Here is a 19,368-nt window from a genome sequence, read left to right as displayed (position 1 = left end):
ACCCATCAATGTAACAAAAGAGATATTTACATTTCCCTGTTTCCCAGCCAAGTTAATCACACCCTTTTGTCTTCATCTGGGTTTGTTATTTCTGGAATGGCTACCTGTCTGGCACTCAGGTATCAGGATGCCAGGAATTATCACTCAGGCAGAGGGGCTGCTGAGTAGCTGAGTTTACATGTCTATAGGAATTTCTGAAGTTTTCCCAGTGAGCCAGTACATAGATACATTTATCAGCGAATTGTTACATTTGGTATCGTGCAGCAGAGGCCCTTTGAAACTGTGATGGGGTGTTTTGTGGGGACAATTCACAAAAGTCACAAAAGCAATTGTGCTTTTGGTTTTGGTAGTGGGCTGCATGTGCATGATATCTGCTGGAGGGGTAACCCCCCCAACCTATACATAAATCCCTGCAACAATAATAGGACCCATGGAGGGGGTGGGGGGAAGTTGTGAGATTCAGGGTAATCTCTATATATGGATATGCATTTGGATTGTTATAATTGTCCATGTAGAAGAGAAAACAAAGTTGGGATATATGTGGTGCAGATGAGCATTCAGCGTAGGCAGATGCCTTAGGCAGAGTCAGGCTATTGGCCTGTGTATCTCAGTGTTGCCTACATGGACTGGCAGCAGCTCTCGAGGCTTTCAGGCAGGAGATGCCTTTGGGAATGGAAGCAGAGACTTTCTGCATGCAGGGCAGGGACTCTCCATTGAGCTATCCCCCCCCCCCCATTCCCAACAATGCAGATTTTACATCCACAAAGTGATTGGTGGAAGAACCACTTTTCTGTCCTATCTGTAAAAAGCCCTGTCTGTAAAAAGGCCCCCATAATTTGGCTTGGTTCAGATATAACATCTCCACTTTGCACTTGAAGGGAAGAGATTTCAAGCTTCACTTTCTGGTTTATAGCAAACTATACTTTATTGTTATAGCCAGGGTGGAAGGGATGTGTCTCCAGCCCACAGCCTGCCCAAGTTCATCTACAGTTGCAATTAAAATTATTCCACCCCCATTGCAAATCAGGTTTATTATCAAAATTTACAGAATTTCAGCAGTTGGCAGTGAGCAAATCAAACAAAAGCAATTGAAATAGCTCAACACAACAGATGCTTCAAATGGTTTCCCCAAATTCAGCTGGAAATGCAACTTTAACTGGTTTCTCCACTCTCACTATTCATCAACCCCCTGAATAAAATCCCTCACAACAGCATAAATACAACAGGTGTTGTCTCAGGCACACCGGATGCAACTAATCAAGGGCTTGAGACAACATAAACAATAATTGCATTACCTATCAATAATCATATATGGAAAAATCATATGAATATGTTATGCAAGACCACAAATGTTCAAAGCAAATGCACTTGCAAAGCACAGGAGCTGATTGTGCACAATTGTTGTGAGTGTGGAAATAAATATTTGCAGTTTTCTTAAACAGCTTCTTGATTCTTAGATTCTTTCAAATTTTCTATGAACTTCCATTTGTGCCATCTCACCCTTCCTCCAGGCAATTCAGGGTGGCGTGCATGCACTGCCCCACAACCCATGGGAGTTGTAGTCAAAAAACACCCAGAGGGCATCGGGTAGGCAAAGGCCTCTCTCCTTGCCCGTTTAGCCTCACAACAACCCTTCTGTGTTCTGCCGCTTACAGCGAGAGTCAGCTGAGTCTGGGGTCAACCATGAGCTTGAACTTGGAACCTGAAGAAAGCGTCAAATCGTGGTCCAGTTTGGCATCGGCATGGTCCTCTCCATCCAGGCAAACCGTGGACAGCCGTGGTACCCAGAGCCTGAGGTGAGACTCATTCTTGTGTACGAAAAGGGGTGTCTTCTGAGCAATGCAACGGGTTTGTAGAAACTAGGGCTGTGCATGTCCACCTCCATTCCCTGGATCCAATTCAGATCAGCCCCAACTTGAAACAATCCAGACCTGACCTGACTCCTCCGACTGGAGCGTGATCTGGAAAATGGAGGCCATATGAGCTTGCTGCATTTTGAGACGTTACCTTCCCTTCCCCCAAACACACTAATTAGGGAGATTCTAGCCCTGAATTGTAATCTAGACCTGTCAGTGAGCAAACCCCAGCTCCCCTCCTCCCCCTGGTGTTCACCTTATATAGTACTGTAATTAAAAGTTGCAACACTTTATGTGTGATCTTTTTAACTTGAGAGAGATTTTTTTTTTTTAGTTGCTAAGGAGTCAGTCCCCTGGTGTGCTGAGCAGGGCAACGGGGGCTGTGTAAATTCTGGCAATGCTATCCAGCCCCTCCCTCTGATACAAAGGGTGGACCTTCTCTCTGTGGGTTGTACCTGGCAACCATCCCTTCCACCCTGGCTAGCATAGAGGGGAGGGGTAGAGCCTCCAAAATCAGGGCCAATGTGCTGCTGGATCCCAGATCCTGGGAGCTGCTGCTGTGCTCTGGCCCTGCCTCTGTCTGACCCATTGTGTGAACTCAATTGTATTTCATCTGATCCATCTACTGCAGTTATTAAATTTGCAGATGATACTACCATAATGGGTCTAATTACAGGTGGAGATGAATCAGTGTATGGGGGGGAGGTTCAAAAAGTATCTACATTTTGCCTAAAGAATAACTTGCACCTAAATATTAGCAAAACAAAGGAGATGGTGTTGGACTTTCGGACGAAGAGAGGGGAACTAGCCCCGTTGTATATCCGGGGGAGGGGGGGTTGTGTGGAGAGAGTCCATTTAAATTCCTGGGAGTTTACCTTAGTGAAGACATCACTTGGAAAAACAATATAACTCAGGTTGTTAGGAAGGCCCAACAGAGACTCCAATTCCTCAGGGTCTTGTGAAAGAACCATGTTAAACAACAACTGATGACCTCCTTCTACTGGTCCACAATAGAAAGTGTCCTCTCGTATTATATCACAGTGTGGTACGTTGGCTTGACAGCCACGGACAGAAAGGTAATGAGGGTAATGAACACAGCACATGGGCTGTCCCCTGAGCCCGCTAGATGATATCGCAAGGGATAGATGCCTTAGGAGAGCGAGAAAAATTCTCAGGGATGATTCACACCCTGGCCAGACCTTTTAAATCTTCTACCCTCTGGCAGGATATATAGAAATATAATCAGTCATACCAACAGGCTAAAAAACAGTTTTTATCCGTAGGCTGTTAGGCTGCTGAACGGAAAATAATATAGTGCAATTGACTTTTGGGGTTGGTGCTTTGTGCAACAAGCACACAGAGTGCAATGAGATTGAGTGTTTGCTGGGGGGCAGGTTTGGTTCATTTCATTGTACACAGGTTGTATATTGTATATTGACAATAAAGGTATTATTATTATTATTATTATTATTATTATTATTAGCCTTTGGCCTGATCCAGCCAAGAGATCCTTCCATTCTTAGCACATACTACCTCAGGCTGACTTGGAAGGCTGCTCAGCAGCCAGTAGCTGCAGCTTTGAACAAAGTCTGTCTTGAGCTGACTTCATTTGCTTATTTTCTCCATGGATCATCTTCCTAATCCTTGCCATTCTGGAAGAGAAGCAAACCATATATATAAAAAAATCTCTCTCTCTCTCTCTCTCTCTCTCTCCCCTGCAAATGTCAAATATTTAGAGGTCTCTTCAACTTTAATTTTTCAAAGACCAGTTCCAAGCAATGGCATTTACTCACAACGTGGGTCGCTTGCTGATATTCATCTCTAATAAAGGTCTGCAGGTCCTTTCAGGGAACAAACATCTTGAATGTACGCAAGCGATTCTCCTCTGGGGATTTCTTCTCTCTGTTTCAAAGGCTCCAAAGCAGGAGAGTCACTTAGCAAGACCCCCAGTCCCCCAAAGCAGCAGCCCCTCAGATGCCACTTTTTAAACAGCACTTCTAATATGAGGTGGGGCGGAGATTGAGATTTTAACAGAGGAGTTGTTGGAGTAAGGCTGCGCTTAACCACTGGCTGTTCTTGTGCTCCAGCTCATCCCCCTTCCAGATTTTCTCTCCCTGCCCTCAGATTCCTAGGTGGATATTTTCAGGTCTAAACATGCCTTTGGAACGTAAGTGGTGGCGGCGACAGGAAATGAGCTTGAATGGAGGAAAGAGTTGCAGTTTAAAAACAATCAGCACCAGATGAAAAGATGAATCCCACCTCTGCTCAACATGCACCTCTCTATGAAAAACGGTCTTCATTTTTAAAGAATTGACCATTGGGAAAATGTTGCCACAAAGATCTAGCCACGCATCTAAGCAGTGGCGTTGCATGAGCTTATGGTGCCCAGGGCAGGTGCATGCACTCCGGAGGGTGCGCATGCATGCGCCGGGTGTGTGTGCATGGAGGGTGAAGGAGGCCACCATGGCACTCCAGCCCTCGCCACTGACATCACTAGAACTATCCCGCACAGCACTGGAGCCAAGCAGGGCCACACTGTGCCACCTGACTGCCTGCATAGGGGGAGCCTGGCCAGCCAATGTGGCACTTGGCGGGCATGAACCAGCTGCCCCCACGCCAGTGCCCCCAGCACAGCCCGGCCCAATGCTCCTCTCTGTGTGCGTTAAGTTTCTCTGATGCCAGGAGAGGAGCGCTAGGCTCTGCTGGGGGTGCCTGCATGGGGGGGGGTGCCTGCTTTGTTGTTGTTTAGTCCTTTACTCGTGTCCGACTCTCCGTGACCCCATGGACCAGAGCACGCCAGGCACTCCTGTCTTCCACTGCCTCCCGCAGTTTGGTCAGGCTCATGTTCGTAGCTTCGAGAACACTGTCCCACCATCTCGTCCTCTGTCGTCCCCTTCTCCTTGTGCCCTCCATCTTTCCCAACATCACGGTCTTTTCCAGGGAGTCTTCTCTTCTCATGAGGTGGCCAAAGTATTGGAGCCTCAGCTTCACGATCTGTCCTTCCAGTGAGTATTCAGGCCTGATTTCCTTCAGAATGGATACGTTTGATCTTCTTGCAGTCTGTGGGACTCTCAAGAGTCTCCTCCAGCACCATAATTCAAAAGCATCAATTCTTCGGCGATCAGCCTTCTTTATGGTCCAGCTCTCACTTCCATACATCACTACTGGGAAAACCATAGCTTTTACAATACGGACCTTTGTTGGCAAGGTGATGTCTCTGCTTTTTAAGATGCTGTCTAGGTTTGCCATCGCCTTTCTCCCAAAGAGCAGTCGTCTTTTAATTTCGTGACTGCTGTCACCATCTGCAGTGATCATGGAGCCCAAGAAAGTAAAATTTCTCACTGCCTCCATTTCTTCCCCTTCTATTTGCCAGGAGGTGATGGGTCCAGTGGCCATGATCTTCGTTTTTTTGATGTTGAGCTTCAGACCATGTTTTGCGCTCTCCTCTTTCACCCTCATTAAAAGGTTCTTTAATTCCTCCTCACTTGGGATTCATCCAGCTTAGCCTTTCGCATGATGAATTCTGCATATAAGTTAAATAAGCAGGGAGACAATATACAGCCTTGCCATACTCCTTTCCCAATTTTGAACCAATCAGTTGTTCCATATCCAGTTCTAACTCTAGCTTCTTGTTCCACATAGAGATTTCTCAGGAGACAGATGAGGTGATCAGGCACTCCCATTTCTTTAAGAACTTGCCATAGTTTGCTGGTGGCCTACACAGTCAAAGGCTTTTGCATAGTCAATGAAGCAGAAGTAGATGTCTTTCTGGAACTCGCTAGCTTTCTCCATAATCCAGCGCATGTTTACAATTTGGTCTCTGGTTCCTCTGCCCCTTCGAAATCCAGCTTGCACTCCTGGGAGTTCTCGGTCCACATACTGCTTAAGCCTTCCTTGTAGAATTTTAAGCATAACCTTGCTAGCGTGTGAAATGAGATCAATTGTGCGGTAGTTGGAGCATTCTTTGGCACTGCCCTTTTTTGGGATTGGGATGTAGACTGATCTTCTCCAATCCTCTGGCCACTGCTGAGTTTTCCAAATTTGCTGGCATATTGAGTGTAGCACCTTGAAAGCATCATCGTTTAAAATTTTAAATAGTTCAGCTGGAATATCATCACTTCCACTGGCCTTGTTATTTGCAGTGCTTTCTAAGGCCCATTTGACTTCACTCTCCAGGATGTCTGGCTCAAGGTCAGCAACCACACTATCTGGGGTGTACGAGACATCCATTTCTTTTTGGTACAGTTCCTCTGTGTATTCTTGCCACCTCTTCTTGATGTCTTCTGCTTCTGTTAGGTCCTTTCCACTTTTGTCTTTTATTATGGTAATCTTTGTACAAAATGTTCCTTTCATATCTCCAATTTTCTTGAACAGATCTCTGGTTTTTCCCATTCTATTGTTTTCCTCTATTTCTTACATTGCTCATTTAAGAAGGCCTTCTTGTCTCTCCATGCTATTTTTTGGAAATCTGCATTCAGTTTCCTGTATCTTTCACTATCTCCCTCACATTTTGCTTGCCTTCTCTCCCCCACTATTTGTAAGGCCTCATTGGACAGCCACTTTGCTTTCTTGCATTTCTTTTCATTGGGATGGTTTTCGTTGCTGCCTCCTGTATAATGTTGCGAGCCTCCATCCATTCAGGCACTCTGTCCGCCAAATCTAAATCCTTAAACCTGTTCCTCACTTCCACTGTGTATTCATAAGGGATTTGATTTAAATTTGTATCTTACTTGCCCAGTGGTTTTTCCTACTTTCTTCAGTTTAAGCTTCAATTTTGCTATAAGAAGCTGATGATCTGAGCCACAGTCAGCTCCAGGTTTTGTTTTTGCTGACTGTATAGAGCTTCTCCAACTTTGGCTGCAGAGAATATAATCAATCTGATTTCGATGCTGCCCATCTGGTGATGTCCATGTGTAGCGTCGTCTCTTGTGTTGTTGGATAAGAGTGTTTGTGATAACCAGCTTGTTCTCTTGGCAGAACTCTATTAGCCTTTGCCCTGCTTCGTTTTGAACTCCAAGGCCAAACTTGCCAGTTGTTCCTTTTATCTCTTGACTCCCTACTTTGGCATTCCAATCCCCTATAATGAGAAAAACATCCTTCTTTGGTTTCATTTCTATAAGGTGTTGTAAGTCTTCATAGAATTGCTCAATTTCAGTTTCTTCAGCACCAGTGGTTGGTGCATAAACTTGGATTACTGTGATGTTAAAAGGTGTGCCTTGATTCGTATTGAGATCATTCCATCATTTTTGAGATTGCATCCCAGTACAGCTTTCACCACTCTTTTGTTGACTATGAGGGTCACTCCATTTCTTTTACGGGATTCTTGCCCACAGTAGTAGATATGATGGTCATCCGAACTGAATTTGTCCATTCCCGTCCATTTTAGTTCACTGATGCCCAGGATGTCAATATTTATTCTTGCCATCTCATTTTTGACCACATCCAACTTACCCAGGTTCATGGTTCTTACATTCCAGGTTCCTGTGCAATATTTTTCTTTACGGCATTGGACTTTCCTTTCGCTTCCAGGCATATCCGCAACTGAGCGTCCTTTCGGCTTTGACCCAGCCACTTCATCAGCTCTGAATCTACTTGTACTTGTCCTCCGCTCTTCCTCAGTAGCATGTTGGACGCCTTCCGACCTGAGGGGCTCATCTTCCAGCTTCATAACTTTTTGGTGCCTGTTGTCTTTGTCCATGGAGTTTTCTTGGCAGGGATACTGGAGTGGCTTGCCGGTTCCTGCTCCAGGTGGATCACGTTTGGTCAAAACTCTCCACTATGACCTGTTCATCTTGGGTGGCCCTGCACGGCATAGCTCATAGCTTCTCTGAGTTATTCAATCCCCTTCGCCACGGCAAGGCAGTGATCCATGAAGGGGGTGCCTGCTTTGCAGCCCCTCAAAAATCTGTGCTCAGCCCCATTGGCTCCCCCATGCCATGCCCCTGGCTAAAAGGCCACCTGATGTTTCTGCTACGACCATGGCATGAGAGCACATAAGAGTCCTGCAAGGGGGCCACCTAGTCAAACATCCTATTCTCACAGTGGTCCACCAAATAACAGTGGGAAGCCCACAAACCAAATGCAGCAGGACACACCTCGCTGGTGGCCACTGCCTATGGTACTGGAAGTGGCACACAGCCATCATGATGAGTTGCCATTGATAGGCTCCATGTGTTTACCCAGTGCCCTTCGAAAGCCATCCATGCTGGTGGCGCTCATGACATCTTCCGTTACCAAACCCTACAGTTTAGCCATGTGCTGCATGAAGAAATACATTGATTCGGGACACACTAAAGAAAGTGTGCCTGTCCAGAATCAGCTTTGTTGGATGTTCCCTAGTTTTCGTGTTCTGAGTGAGGGAGAAAAATGTCTCCCTAGTCATTTTGCCCGTGCCCTGCATAATTTTATACCCCTCAATCATGTCCCCCCTGCCTTTATTCACCTTTTTTTTTCTGCAGCAGCAACAGAAAGAAAAATCCTGCACCAGCCGCAGAGTGATGGGGTGTATGTGTTGGGGAATGGGCGGGGGGGGGGGGGCTTTAGCATCCCTGTGCTGAGGGTCCCCTGAAGTCTGGCACTAAGCCTGGTGTGGGGTTTACGAGAGGGAGCAGTTGTCCTAAAACAGCATCAAACAGAGTAGTGCTGATTGATTGATTGATTGATTGGTTGATTGCTTTCGTTTCTCTCCAGCAAACATAATTTTGGCTGTGTGTGTGTTTGCGCGTGCATTCATTGGCAGGGAGGGGCAGTGGAAGGAGCAGGGAATCAATTTCAAGCATTTCTGCTAGATTTATCCAAGTAACAATGCCCCTTTATTAGTTCCCTGGTACGTGCTGTGCCATGAAATTCTGCAGAGTTCCGGGTAGTTTTGCAAAGTTTGCATAACACAGAGCATATTAGAAAATATCGTTGTCAGCTAAAGAACTTGCATGTGCTGCTTTCGAGGGCTTATGCCGCCTTCCAACCTGTAGCGTAGTTTGTCAACTTCAGGGGAGGGGAGGGGAGCCACCAGCTGGCAACTGTGGATTTTGCTACTCATATGAAGCTAGCACAGTTTATCTGCCTGGGGAAGAAGAGAGTGGTCCTGGCAAAATACTTTGACAAGCAGGGAGAGCAACCTGACCATTAAGCAAAGTGAGGCAGCCAGTTTGGAGATCTCATGAAATCCACAGTTATCTTTTCGGAAGGATGATGGCTTAGTGGTAAAACACATACTCTGCATGCAAAACATCTCATTAGTTAGAACTGTGGAACTCCCTCCTGCAGGAGGCAGTGATGGCCATCAAGTTAAATGGCTTTAAGGACAAATTCATGGAGGAGACATCCATGCAGCCATACTTCTGAATACCAGGGAGAGGGTTGTTCTCATGCTTAGGTCCTGCTTGTGCATTTCCCACAAGCATCTGGTTGGCCCCCGTGAGAACAGGATGCTGGACTAGATGGCCATTGGCCTGATCCAGCAGGCTCTTCTTAAGTTCTTACATTTGTATCTTCAGACAAGGTGAGGAAAGATCCCTACTTCAGACCCTGCATAGCCACTGCCTTTTGCAGTTAGACAGTCTTGAGCTGGACAGAGCAGGGGTCTGACTTTGTATCAGGCACCTTCCCATATTCCTTTTCAAATGAAGATAAACACTAGAAGATTCAAGAGAGTCCAAAGGTCTTCTTCACACCACACATAGTTAAACTCTGGAATTTGGTACAGAAGTTGGGATGGATGGACACCAGCTTGGCTGGTTTTAAAAGGCTTCTCCGTCAGAACATCATGGGGTGATTTGTACTCATGAAGGAAATTAACCCCTTCCTTTATGTCTGGCTCCTACAACATCTTGTTCCCAGAGACATGAAAGAAGAAAGAGCCAAATTTAAGCACAGAGAGTCTGACATGAAGAGGTCACCATCACGATTGCTGCTGTTGTGTCATTAGTTTTAATGAACTGCAGCAGACTTTTAAAGAACACACAGTGCAGTTGGCCCTGGTCCCAATAAAGACACAACCATAGGAGTTTGTACAGAGCATTGCAAGAGGCTGGATCTCAACCCGTGGGAAAGTCAAAGTGGTGATGTGTGCAGGAGTTAAGGTCACAGCATCCAGCCAAGGAAGGTGGCTGCTGCTAGACTGGAATGAGTCAAATGTTAGATGAAAGATGCCACATCAAAACACCCTACTTCAAGTGAGATAATGTACCTTGATGTGTTCTCCAGAGATAATTTAAAGAGATAATGTAATGTATTTGAGAATTTGTACCATATGCTCTGTCTGTTGCTGCCAGAGAAGAGTGAGGGCTGCATGGCTGTACGGCTGTACTTTTTGATGGGGAGGCAAAAATGTGAGCTTCCCCAGAGGAGAGTGAAACAAGATGAAGGGAGGCTGGCTGGCTGCCGGCCCTCCGAGGACCAGGGTACATATGCCCAAGTCTCAAGACCTTGGACCTCAAATTTGTCTAAAGTTCCCTCTCACACCCCAAGAAGCTCAAGGCAGCATGCATGGCCCACCCTCCTGCACCGTGTCATCTTGACAACAACCCTGCACAAGATATTAGGCCTCCCATTTTATGGACTTGTGAGTTTCCCTCATGGTCACATTCTGTGGGTCTATTTCCACATTTATCTGTGGGATGTGCTGGCTTCTGTGCATCGTTAGCGCCCACCCTGGCTGGATCGCATGCTCCCTTCCCCATGCTGATGCCCTCCAAGTACCCTCTGGTGCCACCACAGGTAGAGTATTGGGGACAGCTCTGGTCACCTTGACGCAAAAAGGATATTATGTAGTTGGAAAAGGTTCAGAAAAGGCTGACCAAAATGATCAAAGGAATGGAGTGACTCCCCTATGAGGAAAGGCTGGAGCATTTGGGCTTTTCAGTTCAGAGCAAAGGCATGTAGAAAGTGGCATGTAGAAAATGGAAAGAGAAATCTTTTTCTCCTCTCATAACACTAGAATACATGGACATCTGTCTCAAGACAGAGAAAAGGAAGTCCTTCTAAAAGAAGGGACTACTTAATGCAGCACATAATTAATCTATGGAACTTGGTCCTATAAGAGGCCAACTTCGATGGCTTTAAATGAGGACCGGCAAAATTCATAGAGGAGATTATGCATTAAGAAAAATAAGAAAGTGCTTAGGGCATCAAGGGAAGGGAGCACCACATAAATTTTCTATTGCCAGAATTTTAACGTTAATGGTCACAAATTGCTCAGCTCGGTGTTCATCTTCTCAGTTGAAGTATATTAAAGACCCCAACAGAACAACTATGCAACAAGGCAGGGTGCCTTATCACTACTAAGTATAGAAGCAGATGCACTACATAAGATTAGTTTTGAGGATCTGATCAAAGATTTTGTAATTAGAAAAATTCAAATATAAATAAAGTGGAAGTATACAAAAACAAACATTATTTTCCATTTTACTGTAGGTTTTGTTTCATTTCAAAAAAATAAAATTTGTTTATACTTTGAGTTAGATATACTGTATACGGTGGCACCAAAATATTTTGCGTGCTTAGGGCCTCTAAAGGTCCTGATCCATCCCTGCTCTGCCTCCACAGTAATGCTGGAGGGGAGAGGACTGCTTTTGTGCTCAGCTCCCACTTGTGGGCTTCCCATGGGCATCTGGCTAGCCACTGTGAGAACAGGATGCTGAACGACATGGACCATTGGCCTCATCCAGCAGGCCCGTCTTATGTTCTTAAGTTTTTAACCTGGTGTCCAGATCTTCTTGAACTCCAACTCCCATCAGTCCCAATCAGTATGGCCAATACTCAAGGGTGGTGGGACCTGGGCCTCCCCAAATGGACTCCAGGTGTGAGACGGCTGCCATTTAAGGGACTGGCTCCTTCTCTGGAGCCTGACCATTCTGAGTCTAGCTGAGCCAGTCCAAGTTCATTGTCTTCTCACTAGGTGGCAGCATCAGGCATGCCATCCACATGCTACCCTGCCTTACAGGGTCGTTGTAAGGACTACTGAACCTAAGAAGCACTTTGTGCAATAAAGGAGAACACTGTTGGGAAGTGGGTGCTGGTGATATGAATGACTGCACTCCTGGTTATCAAGTTTTTATTTCAGTGACATGATAGGGAGGTCATAGAATCATAGAATCATAGAGTTGGAAGAGACCACAAGGGTCATCGAGTCCAACCCCCTGCCAAGCAGGAAACACCATCAGAGCACTCCTGACATATGGTTGTCAAGCCTCTGCTTAAAGACCTCCAAAGAAGGAGACTCCACCACACTCCTTGGCAGCAAATTCCACTGTCGAACAGCTCTTATTGTCAGGAAGTTCTTCCTAATGTTTAGGTGGAATCTTCTTTCTTGTAGTTTGGATGCCACATAGGACCAGTGTGGTCTACTCTGACTGGCAACAGCACTTCTGGACCTCAGCTCTATAAATGTGTTCCCGATAATGCTGTTGGGGATTGAACCTGGGACATTCCAGATGCACAGCTGTGCTCTGACACTGAGTGCCAGCTCCTCCCTTAACTTGGTTCCATTTCCCAGCTCTCCTAAGCAGGGCTTGTCTAAGGCAAGGATAAGCAAACATCCATGTTGCATTACCTAAGACTTACCCATCCCTCTTGAGAACTACAGTGCTCATGACCCACCAGTGGACACTGTGAATTTACAAAGTAGATGTGCTTATTTAGGATCCAGTAAGGCTAATCCATCTCCTTTAATGATCCTGACAGCGCACTCATGCTTAACAACTTTTTCTCCATATAAAACAAGTCTTTTGCACCCCCCCCCATTCCTCCCTTTTAAGTTCAAGCTAGATCTAATGGGAGAATGCAAAAACATCCTTAAGCCAAACAGAATTTTTGTAGTGAGCAATCTGCACCAAAGCAAATGACATACAACAGTAATTAACGAAGATTACACAGCAATTAGGGTGATTACGCTTATGCTAGTCGAAATAATTTATGCAATAATATCTGTACTTAAATTGAAGCACAGTGCATGTCCAGAGACAAAAGGAGATGAGCCATGATTCTGCATGGGGTGGGGACAGGATGTAATGACAATGTGCAGAAAGAGAGGGGGGAGAGGAAGTGTCACTCGGTTGAGCAGAGAAACATTTCCCCCTTCAATATAACATAGCTACAATAGAAAGCAAGAATTCTTTCAGCTTTGGAGGCCTCAAGGATGCATTTATTTGAAATCAGCATAAATTCCCCTTGCCTCTGAAGTCCCTGGCTCTGTGCCCCTCTCCTTATCTCTGCCCGTTTCCACTCTCATTTCTCCCCTTCCTTTCTTTACTACTCCCTGGCCTAGGCTTCCTTCAGGGGGCGGATTTCTCCATTCCCCACTTCTTACTTTCTGAGGACAAGAGCAGCGTAGTCATCAGCAACTAGAAGGATAGAGCTCCCTCCCAGAGGAACCAGGGGTGGCCACCAGCTTGGATGGCTTGAAAAGAGGATTGGGCTGTTTTGTGGAGGGTCCGACTACTGGCCATGTTGGCCAAGCTCTGCCTCCATAGTTGGAGGCAGAAATGCTTCTCAGTCCCAATGGGTGGAAACCCTGGGAGAAGGGAGTGGACTTGTGCTAGATTCCTGCATGTCCGTTTCCTGTGGGCATTTGGGTGGCCTCTGAGAACAGGATGCTGGACTCGATGGGCCACTGGTCTGATACTGCAGGCTCTTCTTAAGTGACCTTTTACATGCCAGCCCACCCAACCTTCTGTGTCACAATGGCAGTTCAGCCAGCTACCCCAGGGTCTCCATCAACCCATCTCACGGCATCCTGTGAGGCAAAAGTGGGGAACCTTTCCTGGCCAGTGGGCCAGATAGTCATCTCCCCTCCCCTTGGTGGACCAAACTTGACATCAGGGTAGCCTCAGATGATACTGTGCTTCAAAGCGCAGAGCTGGGCTGATTGAAAGCCCTTTGGAGACAGCTTTGTGCCTTGATCAAGGAGGGGGAATCCATTTCAATTCAGTGGAAACCATGTCTCCCTCTCCAAATAGTTCCTTAAATCTTCAATTTCAGAGGTTTAAAGGAGCAGCAGAAGGCAGCTTCCAAAGGGATTTGCAAGCACACTGACACCTCTCCCCCCTCCCACTCCCCCGCTGCTCCTTTAAACCTTTGAAAGCAAGTATCCCACAGAGGAGCTGCAGAAAGAATGTAGTTGGTCAAAGGAGCACTGGACTCAAAAAGGTTGAAAATCTCTGATCTACACTGACTGGCAGGAGCTCTCCAGGGTTTCAGACGGAGCCTCCCCTACCCCTACCTGGAGATGCCAAGGATTGAATCTAGGACCATCTACATGCAAGGCAGATACTCTGCCACTGAGCTACGGTCCTTCCTTGACAGGGGTTAGGGAAGCCTGTTATAAGGGGAGAGCTTCAAACCACAGGTGGTCCACAAACTAATTCACCAGGAAGAGAAGCTGTTTCTGCAAAGAAGAGCTGCCAAGCTCTAGTGTCTCCCCCCCTTTTGCCACAGTGCCTCCCTCCCTCCCTCTTCTGCCTCCCTATCAGATGAACCCACTAGCTGGCATCTACCTGGCAGCCCTCCTGTGCTACCTTGTTATGAGGGAGCTCTGCAGGGTGGAGAGAAATGCAGTGAGCTCCATTTCATTGTTGCATCAGTTTCACCCCAGCCACCCACGGATTTCAGGTGGAAGAATCGGATGGGCTCTGCAGGCATAATTCATTCCTTCTCTCCCACGGAGGCTTTTCAAAAGGGTATCCAGATACCACTGCTGATTATACAGCTTCACCATTCCAGCTTCTCGGAGCAGCACAACACTGCCTTCTCCCCTTCGGGGGCTTCCTACACTATCTGCCCAGCCACTCCTTGTCACTCTTAGCAACTACTTGGAGATATTTCCAAGCACAGACCCTAGGAAGGCAGCTACTGAGGCACAGATTGGGGCAAACTGAAGTTTTCAGGGTGTGTGTGTGTGGGGGGGGGGGGCTCCTGTCTGACCTGGAATCTTGTGCTTGCAAGAGAAGTGGGGAGCTTAAAGCCAGCCAGGAACCCGGACCAGGAAAGGAGCTGTCCAAGGGAGCTGTCCATGGTAGCCCTAACTCAGCCCACTGAAATGTTGGGTAGACAACCTGGGGTCCTCCAGATGTTTCTGGTCTCCAACTTACATCATTCCTGACTATTGTCTATGCTGGTTGGGGCTGGTTGAAATTGGAGCCCAACTACAGCTAAACAACCATCTGAACAAACCTATCCATCTTCTGGCAGGCCTTGTGGCTTCACCTTACCTTGCCCTTACCTGAGCACTGGAGGGGCCATGATCAGAGGCGGCGATGCTTCTGATTATCAGTTGCTGGAATCCACAGGAGGGGAGAGTGCTGCTCTTGTGCTCAGGTCCTGCCTGTGGGTCAGCCCCTGTGAGAACGGGATACTGAGCTAGATGAGCCATTGACCTGATCCACCAGGGTTCTTCTTGTGTTCTGTCTCACCTTAAGGTGTGGGGCCCAAGGAATGGATGCTGCATGATGATAGGCATGTAGCCCACTTTCTAATGGTGGCTTCTGTCTGGGTTCACCACTCTCTTTGTTGGGTCCCTGAGGTGATCAAGGGAAGCAGGCTCTTGTCACAAGGGGTACAGATGGCTGCTGTGCTCAAGGGTGTGTGTGTGTGTGTTTGTTTGTTTGTGTTGGACTGAAGCAAACAGCCTGCCTTTGAGAGGTTTTTGAGATTACTTGTGAGCATCTTTCTCTTTGCTTAGTGAAGTCTCCAGCTAGCTCTGAGAATACTATCATTGACAAGCTGAGTGGGGAGGAATAGACCCACTCATCCTCCTGTTCTGCCTTGTTCTGATGAGGCCTGAAATGGTTACTAAGGCAACAGAGGTGTAAAGGAGTCTACAATGCATGCTTTGATGGGCAGAAGATGCACTGCACACACATGCCTTGCCCAGGCTCCAGAGCATGTGGAGTCCTTACATGACTGAACCTCTTGTCTGCAGCAAGATGGAAGTGGCCTGGACACCTCTTGCAGAAACTCAGTGCCTATGATCACAACTGCTGGGACAGAAGGCAGGCGTTTTTCTTATGGGCGTTCCAAAAGTATTTCTCATTCTAGGCTGTTGCAAGGATCATGCCTGAGATGAGAGAAGTCCGTAGGAGGCCTTATACCTATTTCCACACTGAGGAGACTATTTTTTTGGTGCTGGCTTTCAGCTAATCCTCTTCAACGGCTCTTTATAATAGCATCACTGAGTCTGCTTAGCATTTGATGCTGGGCATGCTTTATGCATATCTGAGATGCAGCAGAAGTCATTCTCTAACTGCACCCCATAGATGCCCTCCTCTCAGGTTGCTCCACATATACCCTGGCAAGCATGGTGGGATTTTTGAGCAAGGGGGTCTCTGGAGCATGCTCCAAATGGAAATATGACACCTGCACATCCAAGGATTGCAGCTCATCCATTTCTGCATGATAAAGCACTGCATGGCTTTTTAAGCCCACATCTGAAGAAGAAGGAGGAGGAGGAGGAGGAGGAGGAGGAAGTTTTCATCCACCAAGTAATTTCAGCTTAATAACTGCTTTTGCAGTAACTTCCACTGCATGACAATGGGCTTCCCTGGTTTATGTGTTGCATGTGTGAAGATGGAAATAAATCTAGGTTTCCTTGCCTACAAGACATGAGCAGTGTGTGCAGATGGTCAAAGAGCTGGTGGAGCCTGGCAGGAAGAACTAACCATGAAGCCCCAACACAACCACAAAACCCATTGGGGGGGGGGGCTTTGCCCATTTGCCCTTCCTCAGCCCAGGGGTGAGATCTTTCTTCCCCCACCCACAACCTTGACCCTTAATCTGTTCCAGCATTCCCCAGCCTGGTGCGCTGCAGATGTGTTGGACTGCAACTCTCATCTGACAGGTGTTGTAGTCCAAAACATACACTGAGCAGCAAGGGGACAAGGGTAGATCTGATTCTGGATGTGCACAGACTGGGGGTGGTGGGACTGTAAGCTGAAAAGCAGCTTCCAGGGCTTTCAATCCTTGGCGTGAGATCTTGGTTGTATGAAGCTATAGAGGCGGAGGGATTTCTACAGTGCCATGGTCATTTTGGGGAGATCAAACCTAGCAATTTGGAGATTTGCTTCCCAGAACTACTTTGTATTTTTTAAAAAATGTAACGTTTAAACCTTTCTGCTCAGCACTGGTCTTCATATTCCAAGGATGCTACTGCTTCTGCCTCCCACTCAAACAGAAATTATGTAGCACCGCTTGGTAACTGACCAAATTTGGGTGTGCAGTGCCATCACTGAGGGCTAGTGAGGGCATTTTAAGCAAAGGTGGTTCATTTGACACTCCTGGTGAAAATCGAAGGCATTGTTTGGCACTTTGAGAAAAAAAAATGTTCATGAAAATCAGAGCATAGGTTTGGTTCAGCCACATCCACTTCTAAACAGTGAGCTCAGAACTTTCGTACATTTAACTTATGTACATTCAGTTTTATGTATGTGGCAAAAAATAAGAAAAATTAAAAAGAAGGCAGAAAAGGAGCAGGATTCTGGGAAATATGACTTTGGCAATCCCACCTGCCATTGAACCCAATGGGTTTTGACTATACATGATGTTGGCTTTAGTCATGCTTCCTGGAAGCTGCTGGCCTCCTGTACTGTACATTTCTTCACTAGCCCAGAAAAGACTAGCCACCCACTCAAAACGTGTGCTGTGGGTTAGTTTAAAGAAAGGCAAGTTATGCCTTTCCTCCCTGAAGGATAGAGAAGGTACCTAGCATAGTGTCTGAACAAACAAAGAACAGGAAAGGAACGACAGGCTGATTTCATGATATGACAGGACATTTCTTGAAATGGCCAGGTGGGTATGTCCTGATTTGGCCCAGACTGCTCCAGAAATGCATCTTGCACAGTCATTAGGGTGGGGGTGGGGAGAGAGCATGCATCACTAGAGATGGGAGTGCAGGGGATTTGTTCAGCTCATATTTTAATTAGCAATTTTTTAAAACAACACTAAAAATATAGCCCTCCTTAGAAATTTGCACTTCTCCCAGTTTGACAGTGCAGTTCTCTAACCAAAAATTGTGCAAAAATGTGTGGATTAGGGGAAAGTGTGCCTGAAAATGCATGTATTCATGAAGGTAACCTTTTATTTTGTTTATGGGGGAATTACATGTGGAAATGTGTGTGTTCAAGGAAATGGCTTACAAAAATGTGTGTATTAGGGAAATGTGCATATTCAGCATTGGGTGGGTAGCTGTGAGGGACCCACAGCTCTGGCTTTCTCAGAAGGTGCGGAGTTGGAGCAGGTACACCAGACAAGCTCATTCAGAGAAATTGCAGGGGGCAGGGATTGGGGTCACATTTTGGCTTATAGCCTCTCCCACCCCCTTACAACTTGGGTGAGTCCAGGGGACCCTGCTGGCTTTGGTCACAGTCAAACTCTGTGCGTTTTACCCAGCCCTGGTAAAGACTGGGTTCGTTTTCATCGTTGGGTGCTTCTTGCCACTATGGTGCCCAAGAAATGCCTCTTGTTTGCTGTGCATCCAGAGGGGAATTTCCCCATCTGTTTGCTTATTCTGCCCTTTGCTGAGCCAGATCTGTTTCCGTGTGTGTGTGTGTGTGTGTGTGTGTGTGTGTGTCTTTGTGTTGTCTCAAGAGGTTTCCGCATGTAAATTTCCTTCCAGGTCAACCCTGCTGGGTCTCAATGTGCCCAGCATTGTCTGTGAGATTGCAGGGTGGCATAAGGTTGCTATGGCAACTACATCTCTTCTCCTTAGCTAGAAGTGTTGATTACTGTCAAGGCTAAATCTTGAACAACTGTATTTCTGGATCGAGTCTCCTCTCCAAAGCAGCAAAGTTCTGGGGAATGGGGGAATGGTTTCAGAGCATCTCCCATATTAGAAAGATGACACAAAGGAGAGGATAGGCCAGCCCACTTTCCTGCAAACACAGAAGACTGATTCTTTTATTGGGGGGGGGGGATGTTTTGGATTAAGCAAGAGGCAAAAGGCAGCAAAAATGCCTTTGTCAACAAAGGCCTTGGCCCAAACCTCTCTCAATGTGCAGAATTTGCAGGAGGAAGTCCTCATCTCCTTACGCAGCTCAGCTGACCATAGGAGCCAATTCCTAGGGGCCATGGGGGCTTTGGCACCAACAATAAAATATTTGAGGGGGCTGGGTCCCCACAAAGTTGATGGGCATTCCCATTAAAATGGTGTCTGTGCACTGCGTCATGTGGTTGATTATGCAGGGTGGGGCTTACCTCCCCCCCCCCATATTTTATTCAAGTTGGCACCCCTGCAGCTGACTGAACCTCCCCAATTGCCTCTGCCTTGCCTAAAGGTGTACTGTCTCCAGAAATTTTGAAGCAATGGTGGGGGGGGGGGATACATTTTATCCTTTGTTTGGGGGGAAATGGATATTGTCCTAAACATTGAAAAAATGCAATACTTTGTAAAAGTACTCCTTACCTATTGAAAGTCACATTGTTACTTGTTATATTTTCCCTGTTTAGGGAAGCTTTTAATATTTCATGAATTAGTACATTTTAATGTTTTGTTGGAAGCTGCCCAGAGTGACTGGGGAAACCC

The 19,368-nt window shown here is 46.5% G+C and overlaps 1 protein-coding gene across 8 annotated transcripts in view; it reads left to right on the top strand.

Annotated features, from left to right (window-relative positions):
• Window positions 1-19,368, top strand: part of MYO18B (myosin XVIIIB) — a 256,252-nt gene that overhangs the window by 216,145 nt on the left and 20,739 nt on the right. For all 8 annotated transcript variants that reach the window (XR_014506212.1, XR_014506213.1, XR_014506214.1 and 5 more), the window contains one exon: window positions 1,656-1,796. Coding sequence is in view for 5 of the 8 variants with exons in the window: in XM_083418972.1 (XP_083275098.1) it covers window positions 1,656-1,796 (141 nt within the window). In the remaining 3 variants the exon portion in view is untranslated. The remainder of the gene's footprint in view (window positions 1-1,655; window positions 1,797-19,368) is intronic.

The sequence above is a fragment of the Podarcis tiliguerta genome (genome assembly GCF_965153285.1).
Source record: "Podarcis tiliguerta genome assembly, chromosome: 16".
In the NCBI taxonomy this organism is placed as follows: domain Eukaryota; kingdom Metazoa; phylum Chordata; class Lepidosauria; order Squamata; family Lacertidae; genus Podarcis; species Podarcis tiliguerta.
Note: the sequence above shows the minus strand (reverse complement) of the source record. Positions and strands in the feature narration are given on the sequence as shown.